Consider the following 25,233-nt stretch of genomic DNA (forward strand, 5'->3'; position numbering starts at 1 on the left):
AGTAAAACTATACTTTCGTCAAACCTCAGGGGTGGTATATGTAAATTACCCTAAATTATAGCAATCCAGTGGCTCAACCCTAAGTAATTTAACTACAAATAACTTGTATTTTTTTCAGAAAATATAAACTTAATTAGATTAAATTAATATCTTGTCACAAGTTCGGGTCAGCTTTTAAAACAGGGGTAAGGCTGCGTACATTATGACTCTATGATCACTAGATACGCCAATGGACTATGGACTATGAACTATGGTCCATCTGTAGAGGCCCACATTCCATCGGATGGTCAAATCAGCCCATCCACCAAAGTATACACAGTTCCACGACCAGTAGGCATTCGGACGATAAAGCCTACACAGTGATGGAGGAAAAGAAGAGAACAAACAGGGAGAGAAGCGCTTCCAGATAATCTCCCTTTGCGCGCCCTCTCCCTGTGAAACTCTGAGCTTAGCTCTCGCAAGTCTCCATTGCGGAGTTCTCTCTCTCTGCGCTCTTCTGATGTCAGCTACCCTATCCTTTGCCACAGGTAAGCAATATCCCTGAGTCATTTTTCTTTCTCTTTCTCTGTGGGTGGATCTTGTGCTCTATCTCTCTGTGGGTGGATCTTGTGCTTAAATTGTTCCATTTTATGCTTCCGTTAGCTAACTTGCTCCAAGATTCTGAAGCAGAAGCTCGTGGTAAGTGGAAGAAGAGGAAGCGAGATATCAATATCGGAACCAACAGCAAGAGACAGAGAGCTGAAGAAGACGATGAAGAAGAGGAAGAGGACGACGAGGCCGACATCGATGAAGAAGAAGAAACCCCCACCATTGCCGCCGCATCGGCACCTACAGATCCCGTCATCGACTCACGAGAAAGTGAGGTCCTCTCGGACGGTGGGGGTGCTCGGATTTGTGACTTCCCTCCTGTAATTAAGCGCATTGTGAATCAACCACACTCTTCTGTCCTGTCGGTTGTTTCTGCAGAACGCGCTGCTCAATTCCCGGAACAGCGGTCTCTGCAAAACCAAAACCCTTTCTTCTTTGAGAACATATCTCATGGGCAGCTTCAGGCATTATCGGCCGTTCCAGCTGATAGTCCCTCTTTAGCCCCTTCGGATCATGACAGAGACAGGCCTGATACGCCTCCACCTGCCTATGTATGTACTCCCCCGGCAATCATGGAAGGTCGGGGCGTCGTTAAGCGATTCGGGAACAATCGGGTACTCGTGGTTCCGATGCACGCAGGTATGCGTTTTGCTCTTACTTCAATTTGTTCCTTTTTTTCTGCTTTAAGTTTCTGTTCCAAATATCGCGGGTTTGAATCTTTGATGATTTTGGTGGTACAGATTGGTTTTCGCCCAATTCAGTGCACAGATTGGAGAGGCAAGTGGTGCCACATTTCTTTTCAGGCAAGTCTGCAGAGCATACTCCAGAGAAATATATGGATTGCAGGAACCGTGTTGTTGCCAAGTATATGGAGAACCCAGAGAAGAGGCTCAAAATTAATGATTGCCAAGGTCTGGCTCCTGGTATTGACCTCCATGATTTGAATCGGATTTTTAGGTTTCTGGATCATTGGGGGATCATTAATTATAGCGTGGCTGCGATGAATCGAGAGGCTAGGATTGGTGGTCCGTTTCTAAGGGAAGATCTTAACGGGGAGATTCAAGTGCCTTCAGCTGCTTTGAGGTCCATTGATAGTTTGATTCAGTTTGATAGGCCCAAGAGCAGGCTCAGACCTGCTGATGTTTCTTCATCGTCTTCTGGCCCTGGTGATGAGGGCGCCGATTTCGATAGCAGAATCAGGGAGCGTTTGGCTGAAAACTACTGCAGTTATTGTTCTTGTCCTTTGTCCTCTGTGCAATATCAGTCGCAGAAGGAGGTAACTTTCTCTCTAATTATTGATGATACTATGGATTTTTTTTCTTTCTGCCTTGTGAGGGGGTTATGGATTTTAAAGTAACATTCATACTACCCAGTAGGCAGTAGGTGTAATTAATGGGTTCTTAACTTTCAGTGTGTTTTTATTTTTTCCTGAAGGATAGGTTAGTCAAACACCTAATGGCTTCAAGAAAGCAACTCTTACGTGCTTGCTTTAACTAATTTTATTCTTTGATAACAGAATCAATTTTATCGATAAAAGCAGAATAATATATATACAAGGCCCGAGACAGAGATACCACATTTAGAAAGAGTGTTAAAAACTGAAGAGGGGACCTCTAAGCTAGACTTTGCAGTAGCTTATGATCTTTCCATTGTGAACACTTTCTTTGAAAAAGAAAGGAACACTTAGTTACCTACAAAAGTGGGATTCATTTATGATGCTAGAAACGAAGCTAGGAAGATTGTGGGGATGGTTAGGGCAAAGACATATGAGGATCTCTATATCAACCTAAACACAAAAGAGGGGGAAAAAGCTATTTATAAGATAGCTAAGATGAGAGAAAGGAAGAGTAGAGATTTCGATTAGGTACGGTGTATCAAGGATGGTGGGGGGAGAGTGCTAGTAAGGGATGAGGACATTGTGAAGAGATGGGACGAGTGTATTTTTGACCAACTAAATGGGGATAGGTCGAGTAGAATTGACCTAGACGAGTACTCTCTTCGATATGATACCACACATCATAGATATGTAAGAAAGATTAGTGTGGCGGAAGTTAAAGAAGCCCTAAGAAAGATGAAAACATGTAAGACAACAGGCCCATATGAGATTCCAATAGAAGTGTGGAAAACCTTAGGAGGTTGTGGGGTTTATTGGCTAACTAAGTTGTTTAACAGGATTATGACCACAAGGAAGATGGCAGATGAATGGAGGAGAATTATTGTAGTCCCGGTCTATACAAATAAATGTGATATCCAAAGCTGCAATAACTACAGAAGCATAAAGCTTATGAGTCACACAATGAAACTTTGGGAGAAGGTTATTGAAGCCCGATTGAGAAGAGAGACTCTTATCTATCTCGATGAACCAGTTTGGCTTTATGTCAGGTAGATCCACAACTGAAGCTATCTACTTATTGAGGAGGCTTATGGAAAGATATAGAGATAGCAAGAAGGATCTCCATATGGTCTTCATCGACCTGGAAAAAACCTATGACAGAGTCCCTAGAGATCTAATCCAACAGGTTCTAGTGAAGAGGAGGGTGTCAAGTAAATATGTAGATGTCATTAAAGATATGTATGAGGGAGTGGTGACTAGAGTGAGATTTGTGGGAGGTCAGGGTACGGAATTCCCAATTACGATTGGATTACATCAGGGCTCAGCCTTAAGCCCTTACCTTTTTGCACTTATCATGGATGATATAACTAAGAGCATTCAAGGCGAAGTCCCATGGTGTATGCACTTTGCTGATGATATCGTTTTTGTGGATGAGACAAAAGAAGGGATTAACACTAAGTTAGAGCTCTGGAGGTCAACTTTGGAAACAAGAGGATTTAAGATTAATCGAACAAAGACAGAGTATATGATGTGTAATTTCAGTCACACCTTGATGGATACTAATATGGTGCGAATTGAGGAAAGAGAGATACCGCAAAGTGACTATTTTAGATATCTGGGATCAATAATAAGTAAAGAAGGTAACATAGAGGATGATGTTACACAGAGAATTAAAGTCGGTTGGATGAAGTGGAGAGGTGCGTCCGGAGTGCTGTATGAACGGCGTATTGCTCTAAAACTTAAAGGAAAGTTCTATAGGATAGTTGTTCGCCCGGCCATGATGTATGGGGCAGAATGTTGGGCTGTTAAGAAGTGTCATATTGATAAGCTTTGTGTAGCTGAGATGATGATGTTACGTTAGATGTATGGAAAAACAAGGAAGGATAAAGTGCGTAATGAACTTATAAGAGCGGACTTGGGAGTTGCCCTGATCAATGGTAAGCTTCGAGAGAGTCGTTTAAGGTGGTATGGTCATATTCAATGGAGACCTAGGGAAGCCCCAGTCAGGAGGAGTGATATGATTCCAATTGAAGGGGCTAAAAGAGCTAGGGGCAGACCTAAAATGACCATGGGAGAAGTGGTGAGGAAGGACATGCATAGCCTAGGTCTGGTCCCAAGTATGACCTTGGACAGAGCCTTTTGGAGGGCAAGGATCCATGTCGCTGACCCCATTTAGCTGAGATTATCCTGACGTACTGGACTGTGCCTTTCTCCTCCTACTATCTTTCATCTTTCTATTTATTTCTCATTTTCCATTTGTCCTTTTCAATATATCTTTGTTTTCTCTTTTTGTTTTGTTCGGATCCATGTGGCCGACCCCATTAAGTTGGGATAAGGCTTAGTTTGTTGTTGTTGTTAAAAGCTGAAACCCTGAACTACATGAAGAAAGCATCACAAGGAAACAAATGCGGTAGTAGAACAGAAGACCCAAAACTCATTATCAGCCTATGAGCCTATGGACACCCTGTTGTCAGCTGATCTGCCACTTCATTAGCAGATCTGGACTTCCAGTTGAATGATTTGTAAAGCAGTAGACCTGATACTTCCAATGACAGCAGCAAACCTCGATGGGACCTGAGAATCAGACCTCATCCAAGCTATGGAAGTATCGGAATCTCCCTCAACTAATAGATTGTGAAAACCATCTCTAAAAGCATATTCCAATCTGATCCACAATGACAGTGTCTCAACCCTTACAGAATTCCCTTCCCCAATTGGTGCTGGATAGGCTCTTAGGACTGCTCAACACTAGCTTTGTATGCCCTACCCACCAATGCACCCACCCCTGTCCTCAGTTAACTAGTGAAGAACCATCATTGTTGAGCTTCACTACTATGTCCAGTGGAGGGCTCCACAGAATTACCCTTTGTTCTCCAAGAGTGGAGGATCTAATGATAATATGATATTGTCCCAATCATCAAACTGTAAGAATGAAGCAACATTCTAGAATATGTAAGTGGTTGAGAACTTATCATGGAACAGCTGGGTATTTCTTTCTTCCCATAGAGACCAAAAGACTGATAATAGCATAGCCTTCCAAAGAAACCACTCCCGAGCTCCAAATGGTTACTTAAACTAATTATGCGAATAATGAACTATCCCAAATCTCAAACTTGACATAACTAGGACAGTTGGTAATTGTGAAAGAAAAAACAAAAGATAGGAGTAATAATTGTTACTATTCTGGCTGGTCCAGTGGAGGGCTCCACAGAAATACTTTTTGTTCTCCAAAAATGGAGGATCTAATGATATTGTCCCAATCATCAACCTGTTAGGATGAAGCGTCATTCCAGAATATGTAATTGGTTGAGAACTGATCATGGAACAGCTGGGTATTTCTTTCTTCCCATAGAGACCAAAAGACCGTTAATAGCATAGCCTTCCAAAGAAACCACGCTCGAGCTCCAAATGGTTGCTTTAACTGATTATGCAAATAATGAACTATCCCAAATAGGATGTAAACGGATCGGATAAGCCACTATCCGCATTCGAATCTGATAATACTGGTTGATATCCTAATTCGATTCAATATCCGCTGGAATTGTAAAGATAATCTCGGAATTTGAATTCGACCAAGTAACAGATATCCAAGATATTCGGATATTCAATTTGAAACATGCAGTTGCAGGGAGGAGAAATCCCTTTTCAGAAAATATCAACCCATAGAATCGTTGCCAAATCAGTTCTTCATTACCAAGATCAGCTACTAGCGACCAGCGAAAACAGAAAAGGGAACTCTGCTCTTCTACAGATCGGCTATAGCCATATCACTAACTTCAGCAAGATCTGCCCTCCTCGGCAACGGCGAGAACAGTGAAGATCAGCAGCTGCAAGATCAGCGACAGATCTTAACAATGACGAAAACAGCGATGGAGAGATCTGCGTCGGCGAGATCTTCCTCAGAATCACTCACTGAAACCCAGATCTGCAATTCTCCTAGTCTTCTTTGTCTCGCTATAATTTCTCTGAGTAGCAAAGGCACTAATGAAGAAAATCTTCATTACTCCTCAGTTCTCTTTTTCTCACCTTTAAATACCGGCTGTTCTGTTGTATATTTGCGTCGACGGCGACCCTGCGATTGCTTCTCCATCTTAAATCCTCAGCCCCAATCTTCCATTTTGTCTCACTCACTCTCTCCCTCTTCCTCTTCAAAAAGGAAAAACTCTAGAAGCTTCAAGAATCCTCACGGAAAATAAAAAACTAAGTTGAAAAACTATTGTTTATCATACCCAAGAGACAAAGCATAAAGTTGTTTGGTTGGTGGACCCTACTTTGGCTCTACCTTAACATCATATTTATCGTGGATTGATTTCAAAAGTATGCTCTCCGCATTCCACGGCATTCACATTGGGAAATGTTACTTTTATAAATAACAATGGGAAAAAATAAATTATTGTTGGATATATGTATATATATATATATGGATCGGATCGGATATTATCTGATCGAATAGTGGGATATCCGAATTTGTGTCCGTTTAGTTTTCGGACGAATACGGATAGTTTCCGGATAATGATTTTTTGAATACGGATGCTTCTAAACAAATACAAATGTGAATCAAATTCGGATTTTCGACTATCCGTTGACGTCCCTTATCCCAAATGGTAATTGTGAAAGAAAAACAAAAGATAGAAGTAATAACTGCTACTATTTTGGCTGGTCATGCGAGTTTGTGGGTAATGCTCTTCCCTTTCTGTGTGACAGCTGGCCTGAAGCATCAATTGGTATGTTCTATATTTCACTCAGCCAAGAACTTATACGTCAGACCTATTGAAGAAACTTCTGCATCAATCGATTTTGGAGTGTATGATTTTCTGGAATGATTGCTCATGCATATGAGATAAGAAAACTAAATGTTTCATTTAATCTTATGTATGATTCCAAGTAAATTTGTTAAATTTATGCAGGCAGTACTTTCCTGATGGGAGGATAATATAGGGAACTGTTATTTGACATGCAGATTTAATGACTTGTATGAGAAGTCAGAAGTGGGAACCTGTAAAATCATAAGTTGGATAAGTAAGGAAGGATTTTATTAAAGAAGTGCTAATGTACAAAGCATGAGGTATGACAATACCAAGAGGCCAAGGCCTATAACCCTCAAGAAGGAACTACACAATAGGGCATGGTCTTGAATACAGAGATTGTCTATTCACCATAGTTGTCAGACTAGGCGACCCAAGGCCTTGGAGGGGTGCCTAGGTGACCAGGTGCTCACCTAGGCACCGTAGGCGTCACAATATATGACTATATGTAATATAGTAATTCAACCCAGTGCACGAGGCTCCCACTACTGGAGGGTCTGGGAGGGGCAAATGTACGCAGCCTTACCCCCTGCTTCACAAGAGTGCGCTATTGCAACCTGTTGGTTGCGGGTTCGAAACATGGAAACAGCCTCTCTTGTGAAGCAAGGGGTAAGGTTGCATACATTTGCCCCTCCCAGACCCTGCAGTGGTGGGATCCTTGTGCACTGGGATGCTCTTTTTTTATTAATGCTTATATGCAACATAGAAGCCATATCAATGCAATATGATATAATTATTGTAGTTATAGCCTAATATGAAAAAACCAACATATAATAAGCAAACATAGGATATAATACAAGTATATTCATCAAAAACAAAACAATAAACATAAATCAAATGCCAACAAGGCGTGCTGTTGCCTTGGACCCAAGAAAGAGCCTGGTCACCTAGACGGCACCTTGACAACTATGCTACCCACTACCCAGGACAACTCATCTGCTAGTGAGTTAGCAGACCTTATCTTGCGAGAGAGAGAGAGAACCCCCTTGAGAGCACCGTAACAGTCTTGTTCTGAGTTTCTTAAAAAGTTTATGCTCGAAGATTAATTTCTACTAACAATGCTTAGAATCCTCTTGAATGGACCTTTCACTTGATTGGAAAACATATGTAATGAAGGCAATTTGGTTAACTTTTTATTTATGTTAGTGTATGCATTTCAAGCTATTGTTTGCACTTTTTTTAATTATCCATATCTAATTGAGCAGGCTGATGTTCTACTTTGCTCGGATTGCTTCCATGATGGGAGATATGTTACTGGTCACTCTAGTGTTGATTTTATAAGGGTGGATTCCACAAGAGATTTGTATGACCTTGATGGCGACAGTTGGACTGACCAGGAAACGCTGCTTCTGCTGGAAGCACTGGAAATTTACAATGACAACTGGAATGAAATTGTAGAGCATGTTGGTACCAAGTCTAAAGCACAGTGCATCCTCCATTTCATTCGTCTCCCCATGGAGGATGGCCTACTAGAGAATATTGAAATTCCAAGTAAGTCTATTTCAAGTAACGTGTCAACCAGAGGTGATGATAGAGGACCATATTCGAATTCTAATGGTGATTCTGCAGGTATTTGTTCAGTCTAGTTCTACACTCTTGATAACATGATTAACATTTGTTTGTTAGAGTTACAACAGTGGAAATTTTCTCTGTACTTTGTCGTGCAGGTGTTGATTCTGAAAACAGAATCCCATTTGAAAAATCTGCAAACCCTCTCATGGCCCTGGTATGTTATTATGATAATTTGCATGATGTATTTAACTTATCAATTTTTTTAATGCATAACAGAATTGTGTCATATTATCTCATTTATTTTGTTATGATTATTGATGGTTAAGATCATAGGAACTCTGCTTTATGTTCTTTTAAATTATACTCCTCTTTATGGTTTTTTTAACATATTTGCACCTGATGCCTGCTGGAATGCATTATTCTGTATCGGTGGTTTGAAATCATCATATGATTGGACGTTTTGTATGGTTGAGTTCACAGCCATTAACAGTTTCCTTTTTTAAATTTTTTTCATCATGATGAATCATGCCTTGGATTCTGTGTTAGAAATGTTCTTTTGGTAGATTGTTTAGGCTTCAGACTAGTATTCCAGATTCTTCTTTTCAGAGAGTAGGTACATTTTTTCATCTGCTTCTAACATCTTTGCTGGGATTATGCTGCAAGTAAGAGCCTGTACTGTGGACTGGATTAGATAAGGGTTCATCCATAGTTGGAAAAAATGAGTGAATAAGGTTACAAGTAGTCATTCTAAGAAGAATTCCAGGATCTTTGCTCCACCCCCTTATTTTTTTGTCCATAGTCATTATTTTCCTAAGGAAAATTATTATATACTTTTTTATTTGGAAAGACTTTAGAATACATTAAGAGTGATAATCACCTTTGTACTGTGATATATATTTGATATATTTGATATACCTTTGTACTGTGATTGGCTTACTTGGCTCGAGTATAAATTGGTCCGTTATTGTGTTGAACTGCTGCTATCATGTCATGAAATCATAGATAGGACTTGAAAGGTTGATAGGCTAAGATGCTAAGCATAGTTGTCACGGCATCTAGGCGACCCAAGGCGTTGGAGAGGGGTCAAAATGGAGTTGACCCCAACTAGGCGACCAAGGCATCCAAGGCACCTGGACGCCTTGACAACTATGATGCTTAGTTTGGGTATAGAATCTATAGGTAGAGTAAGAGATGCTTAGTTTGGGTATAGATAGTAAGAAACTTAGACTAGATATAGATGGACGAAATGATAAGGGACAGGATGGTAGTACTCTTTCTTTTCCCAGATCTAGGTATGGATGGATAATAACCCATCATATCTTGGCTATAAAAAAAAAAAAAAAAGCTTGACTCTAAGTCTGAGCGCTTAGCTTCTACTTTTTTGCTCCAATGTTTGGTCTGATTGCTGGCTTCTACTGAATGAAGTGTGTTGGGTAGCACTTCCAGGGAAGTACTTTAGTCAGTTGCTTTGGTGGATGTAACTTTTGGTTATTTATTTCTATGTGGGAAGTAGCTTTCAAATGTTAATCTAAGCCCCAGGGATAGTTTGGTCAGTAAAGCACGGGGAAAGTAATGAAAGATTCAATAACAGAATGATTGGCACATGCTTCTTCCTCAAGATTCGTCAAAATAAACTTGAAGTAGTTTAGTGTAGATGGACTTGACTAGCTTGCGAGGAAGCACTTGTAGAATTGGTTGCAAGTGATGCAGGACTCAGCAGGAGCACTTCCTTGGACCGGGCAAAACCTGTTTGAGAGCCCCAACCGAAAACCGGGTCCAAGTTTGGTTATGGTTCAGTAGGATATTAGAAATTTATTTTGAAACCTTGTAATCTTTTATATTGGAGTTTTAGATAGAGTTGGATACTAGGAGATAATTTCATATTTCATGTTTCTTAAGTTTTTTAATTTCCTTGTTAAGTTAGTTTCTTAGTTTGTTTAGTTTCCTTATTAGATGTAATTTATTTTCTTTTAAATATGCTTGTAATACGCTGGAGAAGTTAGTTGATTGAGAATGGAAAATTGAAGTTGTTTGTGAGGTTGCCTGCGTGGCTTGACAGCTGGTGGCTGTGTTTATTCTTCCCCCTTTCCTACATGTTCCTCTTCCTAGCTCTCTCTTCTCTCTCATTCTTCCTGGGTCAGATGTGAGTTCTCCTTCCCCTCGGTTAATTCCTCCTGATGCTTATCTTCCTCCTCTCTTTTCTTATTTCTTCTTTCTCTCTTCCATCTTCCTTTTTTTTCTCTTTCTATGCTGTCATCGGTTCTCTGTTCTGTCCGTTCCAGCAATACCCACAGTCAGTCGAAACTGACCTTTGATATTCCATAATCTCGTCCCTTTCTTCTCTTGCTATGCTGGCATTGGTTCTCTGTTTTGTCTGTTCCAGCAATATCCACAGTCAGTCGAAACTGACCTTCAATCTCCCTTCATCTCTTCCCTCCATGGAACTAAAACTCGCGAGATCTCGATGAGTTTCTCGCTTTTTCAAGACCTCAAGACGAGATGTCAGGCGATACGAAAAATTACCCCACCTCGGGTGAGATCTTGTGGTTTTGGTCATCTTGGTGAGAAATCTTGGTATACAGACACCTATTTATGCAAACCTTGGTATACAAATACTTAAATATGCTAGAGACCAGGACATATACTTATGTATGCCTAATATCATTAAAGCTTTGTTGAAAGCTTTCCAACAAATCCAAGATTGCTTACATCTGATTTATATTGAAGGAGTTATGCACCGGTCAAACTTCATTTGGTGTGTGCGAATGCTATCAAAATCGTTCTGAATGAAAATATTTTTTTGGACATCAAAACAAATGAATATTTTACTGCACTTTTGGTTTTTAGCAATGTTTTACCATATTAAGATTTATTAAATTTTTAGATTTGAGAAAAACCCCAGCATTAACAAGTTGAAAATTGTTTCTACCGCCGATAATCCAATTTTTGTTCTTGAACTGGGGGGTTGACTTTTTATCCTTTTGGAATTTGATTTGTTTAACTATTTTTATTGGATTCAAATAAGGGATATTTGCTTATTTCTGAATATTATCTTAAGTAAATGAAATACAAAAACATTTACTTAAAACCATGATCTGTTCGAAGAAGAACGATGAGGATAAAATGTTGAATAAAAAATTAATTAAATAGAAAAATTGAAGGAAAAAAAAAAACAAAACCGAATGGAATAAAAAATGGGAGAGAGAAGAAGCGGGTGGGTGCTTTCATTTTTTACTATTTTAATGACAAAAATAGTAAAAAGTAGAAGATGAATGGTAGGTTAAATAGATTAGCAGGTTATTAGGTGAAAAGGAAGGGCAATCTAGGTATTTAAAAACATGAGGGTAGAAGGAGATGTAAAAGTTTAAAAGCAGGGTAGTATCAGAAAAGAAGTTTAAGGTAGGGTAGTTTTAGTAAATATAGGCTAAGTGTAGGGTAGTGATAGTAATTGCCCCAAAAATAATTAGCTTAATTAAATACATAAAATGGTATCACCGACTTGTTGCCCTTTTTTGTAAAATTAAAAAATGTTTATTTTATGCACTTTTGTTATTCATTTTAAGAGTTGAGAGCTGGAGACATAGAACCAGTCAAATAAGGTAGAAAGCAACACCAGCTACTTCATTTTTCTTCATCTTATAATCTTAAGAAAAGAAGATAATCCAAAAAGTCTCTTGAGGAACTAAATCAACTTGGATAAACCTTATCTTAGTAAACTGCTAACAAGTATAAAAGAAAACCTCCCCTATCCGTCTAACCATTGAGCCCCACAATTAACTGGACCAACAATTGAATCACAGGACACTAATCTTGTGTACTAACTTCACTTCTACTTTATAGGTTTATAATTAATCTCAATATGATAAATAACCCATTAACAAGTGACCAAAGGCCCATAGAACCCATCCTTTTCAGACTAGGAAAGCAAAAATAGAAATAGAAACCTAGAAGAATTACAACTCAACTAGGAAACAAATATAGAGAAAAAGAAAACTAAAGAAGGAAATGAGATAAGGGAGAGAGACCCACGATAGAGAGGAATCCTCCTATCGTGGTTACATAACCTTGACTTTAACAACTAGGTTGCATTTCCTAAAAGTATGTCATAAATCATAGTTTTCGTCAAATGCCTAGTCTGAAAGTAAAATTTCAGCTGTGAATCTGGAGGAGCTGTCTATGAATCCTGAATTTTGGTGGCATAGAAGTTTTTTTTTTTTAAAAGAGTTCCTGGTCCTACATGAGCTCTGTTTTGCTGATATATTGTCCTTTATTATTTTTTTTTGTGGGAAGGAAAACTTTTGACCATTTTTTTACTGTTAAATTTAAACCTGTCTTGAATTCCTGGTTTTTACTTAGGGAATTTCTAGAGAGATGCTGAGTTCTCTTATTGCATGAACTGATATATGTCTTGTTAAGTGGGGAAACAATATTGATATTCAGAGCTTTAGTATCAGCTATATATATATGTATAAAGGGGATGTTATGTTGTTTAATTTCATTTTGATGGGTCCTTAGAAGGATCCTTTTTTATAAGACATTTGTCATTATTTTTCTTTTGTTGTGTTGCCTCTGATCTAACTGTTGGAGAAGTTTTCTAGGTTGCCTTTCTGTCCTCTGCAGTGGGGCCGAGAGTTGCTGCCGCCTGTGCTCATGCATCATTAGCGGCATTGTCCAAGGAAGTGCACCAATCAGTTGCTTCCAATAACATCGTGCAAATGGAAGGTTCTGTTCATGGGGATAGGTGGGGTCTATATTCTTTCCAAGTTACCAATTTTACGCTCACTTCTCTCTCTCTCTCTCTTTTTTTTTGGGGGAGGGGGAGGGGGAGGGGGGAGGGTGTAAACTTCAGTGATACGTTGTATTGTGTTTTTAGCAAATTCCGTACTGCTATATATATGAAACATGTGAAAGCACTGGAAAAATTTTCAGCCTTTCTTTTGTGTTGTACTGTTTCCTTCCTGAAATATTTTAGTTTTATGCTTTTTCCAATGAATCTAGGTTATTCTGGGAGAAAGTGAACTGAAATTGCTCTTTCTTGTGTGAAGGATTAGTTCAGACACTGCACATGGCAGAGATGGTAGTTCTCATGGAGGCTTGACAAACTCAAGTCACCACAAAGGTTTGTGCTTCATTCTGCTTTTCTTTATCTCTTAATCAGATTATCAGTTCTTTCCATATAATAGTTCTTTGAATGAATATCAGAGGAAACAATGGTAGTACAAGGATTAAATGGTCAGGATGATACAGTTTCTGCCCCGTTGTCCATTGAAAGTGTGAAAAATGCTGCACAATTTGGTCTAGCTGCAGCAGCAACAAAGGCAAAACTGTTTGCAGAACATGAAGAACGTGAGATTCAGAGAATGGCTGCTACAATTATAAACCACCAGGTATGTTTGTGCTTCCCTTATTCTTTTACTATTATCCCATTTTCTTCTTTTTTTTTGCATAATATTTTAGGAAAAAAGGCTTTTGGGTCTAATAGTGCTGGAATAATCCAATGCTACATGCTGTTTCTTCTGGATGGATGATTTAGTTACTTAAAAGTTATTGGATAGATGGGAATTTTCCCTTTTAGGTCTCATGTCAAATTTAGTGGTCCAGATCAACTCTATTGCTCACTGTGTTGAGGCTTTTCTTCTTCTAATTCAACATTCCAAGTTCTTCAAATAGGACTGCTTTTTCTAACAATTTAACTGCATTATGTTAACACGTGGCAGAGTCAGAGTGCATGAAAAATTAACCCATGCCTAGATGATGATGTGGACACAACAACAACAGCAACAACAAACTCAGCCTTATCCCAACTTAATGGGGTCGGCTACATGGATCCAAGCAAAACAAGGTAGGGAAAACTAAGGTCTAAACAGAAAAGGGGGGGGGGGGGGAATGAAGAGATGAGAAAAGAGAGGTGGGAAATGAGTTGAGAAATGAAAAAAAAGGAAAATGACAAATGAAAGGTGGAAAATAAAAGAAAAATGAAAGATGAAAGAATACGAAAGTAAGAGGAAAGAGGCACAACACAGCAAGTCAGGACAATCTCAGCTAAATGGGGTTTGCTACATGGATCCTTGCCCTCTAATAGGCTCTACCCGAGATCATATTTGGAACTAAGGCCTAGACTAAGCATGCCCTTCTTCACAACTTCTCTTATGGTCATTTTAGGCCTTCCCCTAGCTCTTTTAGTTTAGCTCCTTCAATCGAGATCATATCACTTCTTACTGGGGCGTCCCTAAGCCTCCGTTAAACATGACCATACCATCTCAAACGACTCTCTCGAAGCTTGTCATTGATCAGGGCAACTCCCAAGTCAGCTCTAATACGTTCATTCCTTACTTTACCCTTTCTAGTGTTTCCGCACATCCATCTTAGCATCCTCATCTCTGTTACACAGCCTCTCAATATGACACTTCTTAGCTGCCCAACATTTTGCCCCATACATCATTGCCAGTCGTACAACAGTCCTATAGAACTTTCCTTTAAGCTTTAAAGGAATACATCGGTCACACAACACCCTAGACGCACCTCACCACTTGATCCATCCTACTTTAATTCTCTGTGAAACATCATCGTCTATGTTACCTTCTTTATTTATGATTGACCCCAAATATCTAAAATAGTCACTTTGCGGCATCTCTCTTTCCTCAATTTGCACCATGTCAATGTCCATCATAATATGACAAAAATTACACATCATATACTCCGTCTTCGTTCTACTAATTTTAAAGATTCTTGTTTCCAAGGTTGATCTCCATAGCTTTAATTTAGAGTTAATCCCTTTTGTTTGTCTCATCCGCCTAAACGATATCATTGGCGAAGAGCATACACCACAGGACCATGCTCTTGGTTAGATCATCCATGATAAGCACAAATAAATAAGGACTTAAGGCTGATCCCTGATGTAACCTAATGGTAATTGGGAATCCCTTGCCCTAACCTCCCACAAATCTCACACTAGTCACCACGCCCTCATACATATCTTTAATTACATCCACATATTTACTCGACACTCCTCTCTTCACTAGAATATGCCGGATTAAATCTCCAAGGATTCGGTCATAGGCTTTTTCCAGGTCAATAAAGACCATATGGAGATCCTTCTTGGTATCTCTTTATCTTTACACGATCTCCTTAATAAGTAGATATCTTCTATCGTGGATCTACTTGGCATAAAGCCAAACTAATTCACCGAGATATGTGTCTCTTCTCAAACGGGCTTCAATAACCTTTTCCCAAAGTTTCATAGTGTGACTCATTAGCGTTATGCTTCTATAGTTATTGCTGCTTTGGATATTACCTTTATTTTTGTAAATCGGGACTACAATGCTTCTCCTCCATTCATTTGGCATCTTCCTTGTGTTCGTAATCCTGTTAAACAGCTTGGTTAGCCTATAAACTCCACAACCTCCTAGGGTTTTCCATACTTCTATTGAGATCTCATCTGGGCCTGGTGTCTTTCTTGCTTTCATCTTTTTTAGGGCTTCTTTAACTTCTGTGTCTCCGCCACACTAACCTTTCTAACATATCCATGACGTGTGGTGTCATGTTGAATAGAGTACTCATCCGGGTCAATTATACTCGACCTATCTCCATTTAATAGGCCATAGATATACTCATCCCATCTTTTCACAATGTCCTCATCCCTTACCAACACTCTTCCATCATCACCCTTGATACACCTCACCTGATCGAAATCTCTATTCTTCCTTTCTCTCATCTTAGCTATCTTATAAATAGCTTTTTCCCCTTCTTTTGTGTTTAGGGTTGATATATAGATCCTCATATCACTAGCTGAACTACAATGTGGTAATGTTGGCCAATGTGCTGGATTGGCTTTCAACACTGTCAGTACTGGAAACAATCATCCATATTTCCTCCCTACACTTACATATGTTTCTCTAGAAAATCAAGGTTATACGATAGTTTCATCTGAAAAAAGATGTAGAATGACATAGCTGGCTTATCTTTCATCTTTTGAAGGGCATCTTGTACCGCAATATTTCAAGGGTCTGTGGTGAACCTTTATCTTCAGGTTGCTTAAAGATAAACTTACCAACTACTAAAATGTGAACAACTTGAGCTCTGGCAGGAAGTTTTAAATGCCTTAGTTATCTTTGAAAGTGTCATACTAAGAAGTCATAATATTGTGATCATATCTGCAATATGTGAATGCAGATGCTATCTGAAGGAGTGAGAAGGTGCCAACAACTAATTTATGCAGCATTATGCATCTATCTGAGCTTTTTGAACTTGAATAAGTTTACCAATACAAGCATTTATACTGGGAACAAGATGATAGTCTATTTTTGGGACTGAAAAATGATAGAATTGAAACTCGCTCAGAATTTTCCATCTTTAACCTCTGTGGAGTCCCTAATCAAGTCATTAGAGCTTTTAATCTGTCTGAAATGCCAGTGATGGCGGGTAGGTAGGATGAAACCTAGGTTCAGATTAAACACCTCTCTTACTAGATCCCAAGTAAACCCAAATTGAAAGTCAACAAAAGTCAACCTTCTCAGATGAAGGTCAAACTCTGACAAACACCCAAAATCAATAGAATAGATGCTCTTCAGAAGATGGCGATGATCTTGTTAGCAGTAAAACAGAGTATAAGAAAAAAGAAAAAGAAAGATAACAATGGCTTCTCACCAACTGGGTCAGAATCCTACTGTCCTAGGCTTCACACCATGACTGAATCGCACAACATACATGCAGAACTTCAAAATTTAATTTCATAAAATCGTTTTTTCATGACTATGTCTAAGTGATTTCCACCCTGTTTTTCATGACTATATCTTATGACATTAAAGTTGCCTCCCAAACCCTAAGGGAGAGTTCCAATCTGACTTGCAATGGAGCGTAAGTCGGCCCATAAAGAAAACCTCTGAGAAGGGCAACTGTGAGCATAAACCGCTGTGAAAAGGAAGCTGAATTGATCAAGACAGTCCGAGAAATTGGTTGCATGTACTGAGGAGATGAAGAAATGAGGGAAATTTTAATTTTACAAGGATCCCATAAGACCCAGATAAGGGAATAGTTGGAAAGAAGAGACCAACCAGGAGCAATGGAATTCAAGATTCGGGCAGAGTTAGGCTCTTTGATATGAGTTTCTAACAGGCAACAAAAACTTGCATGGAGCTGGCGAAGGCAGGATCAAACAGCAGCATGTTTAGTGGGGGAATTGAGACCCCTGGTGTTCCAAATGACACCATGATTCATTTGGACAGCGGGAGGAGAGGCAACAATGGCCCATGGAGCCTAGAGAGAAAAGACTTGGGCGGGGAAGAACTTTTGTGCCGTCGACAATAAGAGCAAACAATGGAGGGAAAAGCTGGAGGGACAAGAGAGAGGTTGGTATCACTGGATGAAGGGGACTGACCTTAAACCAGAGGGAAGGATTACGAAGGAGATGATGGGAGAGAGGTGAGAGTGGTTTCCGGGTTAGAAGGTTTAATGGTGGAAGAGGGAGGCGGATCTCCAGAAGAGCTAACCTGAAAACCCGAATGGGGAAGGTTAATGAAAGTTCTGGGGCTTGGGTGAAGAGGGCTACAAAGAATGGGACCAAGGGTGGATGGGCTAGACAAGAAAGTGGGGACCACAAGGGGGAGTTAGATGAGAGAGAGGGAGTGGGATGTGGAGAAATAAAATGGGATGGTGGCCCTACAAGGGAAGGGTTAAAGGGAGTACAATTTCGATGTAAAGTTTCGAGGCCAGGGGAGGTGACAGAATCAGATCGCAAAGAGGAAATACCGTCAAGGAGAAGGTCGCAAGCGACAGACTGCGAGGTTTGCTGGTTTTCCGACAGCAGCGGCGAAGCAGATCAAGGCATAGATGATCCTCCACCAGGGAAGCTAGGTAGAGAAGATTAACACAAGGGGTCCCCTGCCATGCGAGATTGACTTCGATGAGTAGCATGAAACTGGAGCACCTCGGGGCAGGCTCTAGGACCTGACACTTCAACAGAGGACAAGACGTTGAATCTGTTTTGATCAACGGGTAAAGACTTGAGGCTCTGGGAGGGGTCCTTCGAAGCAGTAGAGACTTGAGCACCTTTCCGGTGATGATTCAGACGCCGAGTCTTGGTTCTCGGCCTACCTCGGGAGGGAGATTGATCTTTGGTTTGGCAAAATGGGGTACTGAGAATAACCTAAGAAGAAGCAAGATTTGCAGCCTGATCATCACCGATGGAAATGTTCGAAGCAAGGTCTGAGGTGCCTTTTGGTGTGCAGAGGCTAGTATCGTGTCCAAAGGACATGCACACCAGACAATGGTGGGGGGGTTTCTAGTTGAAGTGTACTTGTTCAAAGGAGTCATCTTCTCCTCCTTTCACTGTAATAAAGGAAGGTAAAGGGTCAGCTGCTAAGACCTCAACACATATTCTCGCAAACGCCATGTGGTCTTTCTTCATAGTTCTGACATCAGAAAAAGGGGGGGGGTTCCCATAACAGATCCCACAGTACTTCGGCCTTTAGTGCACTAGTAGTGGAGTGGGAGACCTGGTAGGGAAACCCAGAGAGGAATAGAAGACAGGTCAACTCGCTAGAGTTGGAGCTGATAGTGCCATTGACGTAGGAAGATGGGTTTCTTCCCAACTTGCCACAGGCCACCTTCAAGAGCACGAACCTTGTCGAGATCCTCAAAGAATTTGAAGATAAAGAACCCATTGTCTAGAAGAATAATATCAAGATTTTCATGGGCACGCCATTGCTTGGAGAGGGAGAGTTTGACAATATGGAATGGGGGTCTTGAGCCACGGAAGTGCCCAACGAAACAGTTTTCCCAGAGTTTAGCTTCATCTTCAAGGAAGGTAGGAGGACAAAGAGCAATTTTGGAGGAACCAACAGTGGAAGGGGCAATGAAGTGGAGGGGTAGGCCTTCAAACGAGGTAGCAAGGGCAAGATTGAAAAGAGACTCCATTGAGAAGGAGGTGGAGCAGCAGGGGGAGGGGGGAGGGGGGAGGGGCCGGTGGAGGAAAGGTGGAAATCCTAGGGGATAATGGCATACCCCCAGATAGACGGGATGAAGAGAGAAGCGAAGATTTTAGACCGGCCAGGATGGTCGATGATCAAGAAAAACCATAGCAGCAGTAGTCGCCAGCTTCAAGCACTCAAAAACCCTAAAGGAAAAAATATGAAAGCTCATTTAATGCAACCACAACCAAGAATTTGCCTTGTTCTAGTATGAGGTGGTTATTGGCCTTTGTTTTTTATGTTTTGGGTTGTAATGGGTTCAATTGTAAAGCCCAAACGTTTCGTCCCAAGCGGGGTGGGGAACTCATCCCTATCTCAACTTCCCCCTAGCGCTAACCCTGCCCTTGCGGGCTGTTCGCTCTTTGAATCAAAGTAGAGTAGGTTTGCTACTTTCTCAAATTTTCTCTGATCCTCGCCCACCCATGTGAAAACACCATCACGTGGCACCAAACACTTGAACTCCGTACTCTGATACCAAGTTGTAACTCATAGTAGGAAGAGTCGAGACTGTAGGGAGAGAAGAAGAATAATTCAGAAGAGTGGATTGTAGTGAGTACGATCTCGCCTCGGCCAGTTTTAGTAAAGACTGTTTTAAACTAAAATACCAGATATACTGTTACCAAACATGTAATGACCCCAAACTCGGACATGGTATAAAGTCTGCCCTCACGGGCATTGATCAGAAATCACCTTTCACATTTGTATAAATAACTATCCAACGGAAGACTTAACACTACTAGAGTTGGGATATATATAACACTGGTGGCAATTAAACAATTATTACAAAGCTCTTGTGAATTTGAACTTTATTGCAAAACATGTTCTTTCTCTTTCTCACATCATAACTCTTACTGTTCACAAACGTTTCTCTCAATGCTGTTCCCTAGGTTGGTGCACCATGTACACTCACAACCCAAAGAGTTTGGAGTTGTACAAACCTCTCCTCTGAACTCATCATCTAAAAAGAATATTTATAACAGGGATGAGCATAATACAGACAAATGCTCATGTGCATCTTTAACAGTGTACAAATAAGAATACTACGTTTTATTGTTGGATTAGATCTTAAGTCATTATTGTGAAATACCATTTATGCACATACAGTTGAGGTTAGCCTGGCCTCATGTCATCTATTCAACTCTTTATCCCAGTACTGCACCCCGGGAGAGGAATGCCTCGGCTTGTACTCGTACTTGTGTTTTCGTAGTCCCAAAGGTTGGCTCGTAGTCTCGAAGGATAACTCGTAGTCCCAAAGGATAGCTTGTAAAAAACCTCATCCAGTACCTAACCCCCTAGTGGAAAGGGATGGTATTCACAGGGTCATGTTCTCTTAATATCACTATTACCAATCTCAAACACTTGATTCACCTAACTCGTACACAACTTGTCATGTAACATCTCAACATAAACTTCTAATCATAATGCATTTCATATACTATCAACATACATTTACAACTCCTGTATACAAGGTAAACATTCAATAATTCACATCATGCTCATTAACTAATTAACATTTCATAAGAGAACCAAAATTATGGTTATACAATCCAAACTACTAAACCAGCACTTGTAACAATTCACAATAAACAATGATACAAATATACACATACACCAAATAGTCATTCTATTATACAAATACAAGCATGATTCCTTCACCTTGTTTCTTCTTAACACATATACTATCACACTCACTAGCGCTTGAGAAAATAGATATTCCTACATGTACAAGTAGCTAACATTAATATTGACAACATTACAGTAGCTAAAACAGTGCCCAGAGTTTTGCTGGTGAGCTTGTTTTTCTCCTATTTTGACTTGGATTTAGACACATTTAGAAGCGGGAATTGGGATAATCCTATTTGTATATAAATGATAGTTTTATGAGTCTAGTTTCAAACAAAACTTGAGTCATTCAATTCAGAGTTGAAACGAGGGAGATATGCCCTCTAGACTACCCAAAGGTCAATCTTCCAGAACCAGAAAACTCAAACTAAAATAAAGGTTTTGAATGGGGTTTAAACCTCATCTTTTTGAAGCATTCTGATGGGGTTTTGAACCCTTTTAAAAACAAACTATAACACTAATAAATTAATTAATTTATTCCTAATTCAAGATTAACAGATCAGGTTAAGAAAGTCAAGAGAACTCACTTTGAAGGTTCTCCTCCACTCAAAATCTCCTTTCAATTTGAAGTTCCAGCATCACAGTGAATCAGTATCCTCAATTGATACTCCCTTTGAAGCAATAACCTAACAAATTCTCAATACTCATCCACCACTTAAATCCATTATTGAAACTTATTGAAATTCTGAACTTGTACATACCTTAAGAATACTATATACAACATGATTTGCTCTTCTATCCTCTCCCAATTTCACAAGTCCAGAACTAAATCCACAACCACGATTCACTCTCCTAGTTTCTTAGTTCAACAATCCAAATCAAAACAATCGATTCCTCTTAGTCTAGCTTAGAAAAGCTTACTAGGTACTATCTCAACTCACTAATCTAATTTTGGTTTAATTATTTCAACTAAGCCGTTTACTAACTTAGATTAATTAGACTAATAGTACACCATTTACCTTGTCAAACTTAGCTAATAGAATATTTGACAGTTACTAGTCAAGCACATGACACCTTGTTGCCACCTCCTCCTTACCTTACTATGTGGCTGAGTTCCTATTGCCACCACCACCTTGGCCTTGCAAATGGTGGCTGTCCACTACCATGCAACCACCTCCTTTCCTATGCATATGGTGGCAGTCCACTTCCGTGCCACCACCTTCTTTCCTACTCATGTGGCTGCCACCACCACGTTTCCCATGCACATGGTGGCGGCATCACCACATGAAACCATGTAGACCAATCCTAATCAGCCACCACTAAATATCCACTAAGTTAATTAATTCCTTCTTAGTCTAAATAATGCTAATTACACTAGAAAACTATGGTTAGTTCTAAGCTGCCACCTCCTACTTCATTATTCACATAATAAAAATAAATCAAATATACTCAATTAAATCCTATTAAAATAAGGGTAATTTACACATACCACCCCTGAGGTTTGACGAAAGGATGATTTTACCCCCTAGTTTTGGAAAATTCTGCGTACCCCCCTGAGGTTTACAAACGGTAACAAATAAACCCATTCCGTTAGTTTTTGACTAACACTGTTAAAATCAAAAGGTAAAGTGACAAAAATGCCCCTTCAAGGAAAAAAAAAAAAAACCTGCAACTCATTTTCCCCAAATCGATTGGGGAAGATGAGTTACAGGTATCCCCATCGATTGCTCCATCCATGGCTTCTAATGGAACATCTCCGGTGAGCTTCCCTGCACTGTCACTCATCTTAAAGATCTCCACTCCATTAAGCATTGAATCGTAGCATTTAGACTTCAACGAAACCGCCGGATGCATTGCCAACCAGAGCTCCTGTGTTAGTCATGTCCAGCAAGGCCTCCTCCGATCAGTGGTGGATGAACTATCTCGAAAACTCGTACACATGCCCAAGCAAGGCCTCCTCCGATCAGTGGACCAGCCCAGTACACCCAATGGTTTGTCCATGTCCAGCTCACCAACGCCGGTCCGAAAGAGACAGTCGGGTTCATCGACGCCCCATCGAAAGCTCCATCGGCCAAAATGTTGGCTCCCACAATGAAACCAATCGCTAAGGGTGCTATAGTCCCTAAGCTTCCCTTCTTTGGGTCCACCGCCGTTGCATACACTGTGTACACCAGCCCAAAGGTCATCACTATCTTGAAAACAAACGCGTTCCACACCCCAACCCCTGACGACAATGAAAACGCTGATGTTCATAAACATAAACACAAAATCTCCTCTTTATCTTCCGTTTTCAAAGCTAGAATGTTTTAAGTTAAAAAAAAACAATGGAAATCGAAAACTAACCATGCCGCCGGTGGCAAACTTGAGAAGCAAGCAGGCGACGGTGGAGCCTAGAAGCTGAGTGATCCAGTATAGAATACCATGGAGGAGAGTGATGTTACCACCGACGAAAGCTCCAAATGTGACAGCAGGGTTAACGTGGCCACCAGAGATGTTAGCTCCGACGGAGACAGCAACGAAAAGACCAAAAGCATGAGCCAAAGCGGCGGCCACGAGACCGGCAGGGGTGGATGAACCATTGTTAGTGAGCTTGTTGAAGGCCATGCCAGAACCCTCGCCTGTGAAGACGAAAATGAGTGTGCATATGAACTCGGCCAACGCGGCCTTCAAAGCGTCCGAGTGAGTCGCTTCCTCGGGTCCACCCTTTGAGATCCTAGAGATCGACATCTTCGATCACTGGTCAGACGATCAAACGACACTTCTAGCTGCACAGGGACTGAAGAAACGGAGAGTCGATTGATCTCAAAACTCGCTCTTTCGTTGCAAGCAGGATCTGATCTCCACATTTCTTCCTCGTTAGCCTACTTATATTGCGTGACCAAGCCTATTCTTCACTGCCTATAGCCAGTTTCCCAGTCAAACCGATCGACACCAAAAAGCAAATGGAGAAGGTGCAGAACTGCACTTCTGCACCGCACTGGAACTCTGGTTGGCAATGCGTCCGGCGGTTTCGTTGAAGTCTGAATACTATGATTCAATGCTTAATGGAGTGGAGATCTTTAAGATGAGTGACAGTGCAGGGAAGCTCACCGGAGATGTTCCATTAGAAGCCATGGATGGAGCCTGTAACTCATCTTCCCAAATCGATTTGGGGAAGATGAGTTGCAAGTTTTTTTTTTTTTTCTTCTTTAAGGGACATTTTTGTCACTTTACCTTTTGATTTTAACAGTATTAGTCATAAACTGACGGAATGGGTTTATTTGTTACTGTTTGTAAACCTTAGGGGGGTACGCAGAATTTTCCAAAACTGGGGGGTAAAATCATCCTTTCGTCAAACCTCAGGGGTGGTATGTGTAAATTACCCTTAAAATAATTATAAAATAATATACCTTACATTTTTATAATATAAAATATTATGCTACTCAATAAAATAATATATTAAATCAAAATATTGAGCATTGTATATTTACATTTTTATGCCATTGATCAAGCTCCAAAATTACAATTATGCCACTGCTCATGTTCAGATGTTTTCTTCGACATAGTATTTCCTGAAAGAAATTTATGAAAGTTTCTATTGTCAATGCAGTTGAAGAGATTAGAGCTGAAGCTGAAGCAGTTTGCAGAGGTGGAAACCTTGTTGATGAAAGAATGCGAACAGGTGGAGAGGACAAGGCAGAGGCTTGTGGCTGAACGGGTTCGAATTATCTCAACCCGACTTGGACCTGCTGGAACATCTAATACTATCCTACCAGGTGCTAGTGGTGGTGTTGTGGCAAGTAGTAGTGCTGTTAACAACAGACCACAACTTATATCAGCACCACCTGCACAGGCAAACATCCCAGCATATGGGAACAATCAACCGAGCCATCCACATATGTCCTTCATGCCACGGCCACAAATGTTTGCATATGGACCTCGATTACCCCTCTCTGCAATTCATCCCTCTTCATCGGCCCCTTCAAGTAGTGTCATGTTCACTTCTGCTCCAGGTGCAGCCCCCCCGACCCTTACTCATCCCATGTTAAGACCTGTATCTGGGACTAACACCAACGTAGGTTGACAACTAGAATGGTTTCATACAAAGCTGTCATATAATTATCATGAGTATCACAATATCTTTTTATTTCCATCTAGTCTGAATCAAAATAATCAGGGTCAGTTATTTAATAATTAATGTGTGTATCTTCATCGGAAGTACTGTAAATTCTGTGACATGGATTCAATTTGTTCCTCGTTTTATTTTTCTAGGTTTCTTTACATTGTTATACTCTTTGACTCGATCCTAGTATGAGGAATACTTTGGATAGGATGGGTCTTTAAAAAGAAATCAGAAAAAAAAAAGGTGTTGGGGGGGGGGGGGGACTTTGAATGGGATGGCCATCCTATCTGTGCCATGCAGATTTCACATGGAAGGATTCCCATTGTACTTCTTTGATTGTGAACAATTTTTTCTTTTTGGGTC

The 25,233-nt window shown here is 40.3% G+C and overlaps 1 protein-coding gene and 1 long non-coding RNA gene across 2 annotated transcripts; one reads left to right on the top strand and one right to left on the bottom strand.

Annotated features, from left to right (window-relative positions):
- The first annotated feature begins 484 nt into the window (after positions 1–484).
- Positions 485–24,961, top strand: LOC122667504 (SWI/SNF complex subunit SWI3C homolog). Its single transcript, XM_043863782.1, has 9 exons — positions 485–527; positions 643–1,227; positions 1,329–1,864; positions 7,932–8,295; positions 8,394–8,452; positions 12,837–12,979; positions 13,284–13,357; positions 13,441–13,625; positions 24,358–24,961. The coding sequence occupies exons 1-9, from the start codon at positions 500–502 to the stop codon at positions 24,829–24,831; spliced, it is 2,448 nt and encodes an 815-aa protein (XP_043719717.1). The 5' UTR covers positions 485–499; the 3' UTR covers positions 24,832–24,961.
- On the bottom strand, positions 13,640–22,978 carry LOC122667505. Its single transcript, XR_006333804.1, has 3 exons — positions 22,708–22,978; positions 19,811–19,818; positions 13,640–13,846 (listed from the first exon to the last, which is right to left on the bottom strand). It is a non-coding gene; the product is annotated as an uncharacterized LOC122667505 (long non-coding RNA).
- Positions 24,962–25,233: the final 272 nt, after the last annotated feature.

The sequence above is a fragment of the Telopea speciosissima genome, chromosome 7 (genome assembly GCF_018873765.1).
Source record: "Telopea speciosissima isolate NSW1024214 ecotype Mountain lineage chromosome 7, Tspe_v1, whole genome shotgun sequence".
Classification (NCBI taxonomy): domain Eukaryota; kingdom Viridiplantae; phylum Streptophyta; class Magnoliopsida; order Proteales; family Proteaceae; genus Telopea; species Telopea speciosissima.

Bases quoted from the DNA above. Each gene is read 5' to 3' on its own strand.
- LOC122667504 (XM_043863782.1), top strand. From the start codon at position 500: ATGTCAGCTACCCTATCCTTTGCCACAG. The intron at 1,865-7,931 runs GTAACTTTCTCT...CTAATTGAGCAG, and splicing joins AATATCAGTCGCAGAAGGAG to GCTGATGTTCTACTTTGCTC. The intron at 13,626-24,357 runs GTATGTTTGTGC...TTGTCAATGCAG, and splicing joins CTACAATTATAAACCACCAG to TTGAAGAGATTAGAGCTGAA.